Genomic DNA, 3,667 nt, shown 5'->3' with positions numbered 1-3,667 from the left:
CCAGCCAGTGCCATGGAGAACGTGCCCAGGGGACAGGCCAGACCCATCCCAATGCCTTGGAGAAATCACCATTGCCGTGGGCTTGCCTTGGCTGTGGGACCCCAGCCAGCAGCACCCAGAGCTCAGTGTCACAGCTGGGTGTTGGTCATCCCATGACAGTCCCATGCCATGGCTGTGTTGGTCTGGGCTCCATCCTCCTACCCCTGTGTGGAGTCATCTGCCTCCCAGCCTAGGCAGAGGTAATATGAACCCAGTCACCAATGCAAGACTCAAGTAAAAATTTATCTTTACTCAGTGCTAGACAACAGCCTCAGGGCTGGAGGCAGCTCCATGGACCCCCTTGGTTTATGGCTTTTAGGTTTCAGACTGTTTCATTCTGTCCCAAGATGCCCTTTCCCCTTCTGCCTCTTCTGCTGCCAGCAGCTGCCCAGGGCCACGGGAGTAGGAGAAGGTTATGCAGGGTAGACCAGCCCCTCACCTCACTCTGCCCCTTGACACCCCAGTTTCTCCCTCCTGCTCACGCCTTGACGTCGGCGCCTGCGGGTGCGAAGCTGACAGGCTGTTAGCCTGGCTTGTCGTCCTGCTTGCGGTAGTACATCCGCGTCAGCACCGCCAGGATGAAGGTCTGCGGGATCAGCAGCTGTACGTTCATCTCTGGAAGAGCAGAAGGGTCATTTGAAGCTGCCTTCATCCACCATGCCCACCCCTCATTCCCTGCTATGTGATGGAGGGGCTCAGCCAGGAGCACTGAGCTGTCCCCCATCTCCTGACTTACGCTGTGACCTGGCCTTGGAGGAGAAGGGTGGCGAGCAGGCGATGCTGCCGTTGTTGGCCAGGATGCTGAAGATGGCAGGCTGGAGCGCCGTCAGGAGGAGCAGGATCTGCGACCACCAGCACCCCAGTGGTGAGGGCTGTGCTGCTGCCCAGCTCCCACCCCTCACCTTCCCCACTGTCCCGCAGCTGGCCGGGCTCTCGCCCAACAGTGGCTCCTGCCCCAGCATCTTCCCTCATGCCGCCTCATCCCATCTGTGCTGCAGGAGCCCCTCACCTAGGAGGGAGCTGGGCAGGACGGGGGCTCACCTGGAAGCAGGTGAACTTGGCCTGCATGTTCTGCTCAGCCAGGTGCAGCCGGGCCTGCCGGAAGAGGATGCCGAGGGCCCACAGCCCAAAGAGGGTGGAGACGCCAACCAAGGTGTTGATCCAGAGGGCCACGCTCTCCTCTGAAATCTGAGGGGGACGCACAGAAAACATTACTGGGCTGACAAAGCTCAGGTGGAGGCTTCCTGTCTGGGTCATCAACCTGCCCATCCCTGTGCTCTGGCACTCACGTCAGCAGGGTTGTAATTCCCATCGGCAGCCAGGATCAGCCCCAGGAAGACAGCGACTGCCCTGAAGAAGGCATACTGGAAAGTCCCCAGCATCATCCATTTAAGCTTTTTCCTGGCATGGCAAGAGAGACCAATAGCACTCTGAGGTCCCCAAGTCCCTTGCCCAGGGACTTCTCTTCCAGCCCAACAGAAACAGGGAGTGAAAGCCCTCCAGGAGCAGAGGTTTATCCCAGCTCTCCCTCACCTGTTCATGGTGATTCGGGGCAGGCAGGGGCAGCAGCAGCAGCAGGGCCCAGTGCTGATCACCATGGGCACGTCCTTCAGAGTGCTGAGCAGCGCTTCCTTCCCGCCAAATCCCTCCACCATGACCAGCATCAGCAGGTAGAAGCAGACAGCGAAGTACCTGGGGAGGAGGAGGAAGGCAGGTCAAGCCCTGTGGGCTCTGTGGTGCCCCTGTCCCAGGGTGGGTGATACTCACGCCGTGGTAGCCATCTCCACCACCATCATGGAGCGTGGGAACCACAGGCCGAAGCAGCTGACCACCGACACAACCTGGGGAACACACGAGCTTGGCACACTGACACTCCCCACTCGTGTGGGCTGGCATCCCTTGGGTGGCCCTGGCCCCCCAGGGTGATGCCCCCCAGCACCCCCACAGCCCAGCTCACCGTGGGGGCTGAGCTGCTCCAGCAGAGGGTCTTCATCTTGATGGGGCAGCGGATCTTGCGGGTGAGGTACAAAACCTCTTCCACATAGATCACAACCGACAGCAGTGTCATAATGGTGCAGAGGCCCAGGATGATGAGTTGGGCCATGTCCAGCTCTGCCAGGGAAGGTTGAGAAGCTGTCTTCATCCTGTCCTGTCCCCCCTGGGGCCACTACTGCAGGGAGCTGCCCCACGACCCACCACTCCACAGGTTTAGGGAGCTCTGTGCCACGCCCTGGACATGTCTATGCCAGAGCTGGGGCTTCTGCCCCGCTGCTCCCTGTCCCATGTCACCTCCCCCGGTGCTGGCCTTCCCTGGGCTGTCCCCGTTCCTGCAGGTAGGACTATGGGATGGGAGGCCAAGACCCTGGCAGCGGCCCCACTTCTGACTTCTGGGGCTGCTCCCTGCCTGCACTTGACACAGCCCCCCTACCACCTTCATCCCTGTCCTGCTCCCGCCAGCGACAACAGGAGGGTCCCCCCCACCGCGTCCCCCCACCTACGGTGCAGCAGCTGCCGGGAGGTGGGCGGCAGGGAGAAGCAGGCTGCCGGCACGCTGAAGTTCCTGATCAGCATCTCCACCAAAGGGCGGGAGAACCTGGGGAGCAGAACGGGAGTGCTGCACGGGGCCGCAGGGACACGGGGACACCGAGCCCCGCAGGGTCCGAGCAGTCCCCTGGCTGGCTTGCCTCACCACCGTACGTCTCCTTTCCTTTACAGAGGGAATGCATAATCCAAAATTCTGCTCCAAAAATTTGGATTTGCCTGGCTGCAAAACGGCACGGGGGTCTCCAGGACTCACCTAGGGTCATCTGCCAGCTCCAAAGTGGGATCCATGCTGTTCAGCTCCTTGCTAGCTCCGTGGCTGTGGGGCTGCTCGTCCCCGCCTGCCTCAGCTCCCCTCGCCGGCCCACGGGGTCAGAGTCCCCAGGGCAGGGACCGCGGGACGATGCCGCGCCTCGTTCCAGTTTAACCAGAGCCTCCAGAACTTCCCTCCCTCTCCCGCCGCTGCGGGCACCCATTGGAGTGGCCCCACGCCATCCCGGCCCACCGAGGGCCTTGGCCACCCGGTTATCGACCCGGGGTGCCGGGAAGGCAATTGTCACCCGTGCCGGCACGCCTGCGTGTCCCAGGGCTAGGGGCGCAGGGCACCGGTGCTGGGGTGACAGTGCTGCACCCTCGGGCAGCCTGGACGTGGGCTGGTGATGCCATGGAGGGTCTGGGACATGTCCTCATGTCTCCTCAGCAGCAGTGCCGGGGTGGGAGGTGGTGCCGCGGGCCGGGGGGAAGCCTGTCAGCCCCTGCTCCGCTCTGCGGGCCCTGGGAGGACTTCGGGTGGCTCAGCTCCAGGGAGCCCGGGGCTGAGCCCTGCAGGGAGCACCTCCCACGGCACTAGAGGGCAGGGCTGGCCCAGCGCTCAGAGCCCTGGCCTCGGGACAGCAGCAGCATCTTGGCCTGGGGAGGGGACCAGAGGGTTGGAGGGAACAGTCTGAGTGGGGAGTTGAGGCCTTAGGCATGAGGAACAGCGTATCTTTGTCTTAGATGGATCCCAGAATCCACATGGGTCCCAGGAGTGTCCACGGCTCCAGGTGTTCTCCCAACCCGTCAAGGAAAATGAGTGCTGGTTTGTACT

General features: G+C 62.4%; 1 protein-coding gene across 1 annotated transcript; it reads right to left on the bottom strand.

Moving 5' to 3' along the window:
• Positions 1 to 269: 269 nt before the first annotated feature.
• Positions 270 to 2,988, bottom strand: SLC51A (solute carrier family 51 alpha subunit). Its single transcript, XM_008644558.2, has 9 exons — positions 2,837 to 2,988; positions 2,538 to 2,632; positions 1,997 to 2,151; positions 1,807 to 1,880; positions 1,573 to 1,731; positions 1,329 to 1,440; positions 1,081 to 1,227; positions 776 to 881; positions 270 to 654 (listed from the first exon to the last, which is right to left on the bottom strand). Exons 1-9 carry the CDS (start codon positions 2,869 to 2,871, stop codon positions 563 to 565), a joined length of 975 nt encoding a protein of 324 aa, XP_008642780.1. The 5' UTR covers positions 2,872 to 2,988; the 3' UTR covers positions 270 to 562.
• Between the last annotated feature and the right edge of the window lie 679 nt (positions 2,989 to 3,667).

The sequence above is a fragment of the Corvus brachyrhynchos genome, unplaced genomic scaffold, assembly GCF_000691975.1.
Source record: "Corvus brachyrhynchos isolate BGI_N302 unplaced genomic scaffold, ASM69197v1 scaffold162, whole genome shotgun sequence".
Lineage (NCBI taxonomy): Eukaryota > Metazoa > Chordata > Aves > Passeriformes > Corvidae > Corvus > Corvus brachyrhynchos.
The sequence above is the reverse complement of the archived record's forward strand: the minus strand, read 5'-3'. Positions and strand labels throughout refer to the sequence as shown.

Coding starts and splice junctions, on each gene's coding strand:
- SLC51A (XM_008644558.2), bottom strand. CDS start 2,871: ATGGATCCCACTTTGGAGCTGGCAGATGACCCTAG. Junction 1,441..1,572: donor CCCCGAATCACCATGAACAG/GTGAGGGAGAGC, acceptor TTGCCATGCCAG/GAAAAAGCTTAAATGGATGA. Junction 1,228..1,328: donor GGAATTACAACCCTGCTGAC/GTGAGTGCCAGA, acceptor CGTCCCCCTCAG/ATTTCAGAGGAGAGCGTGGC.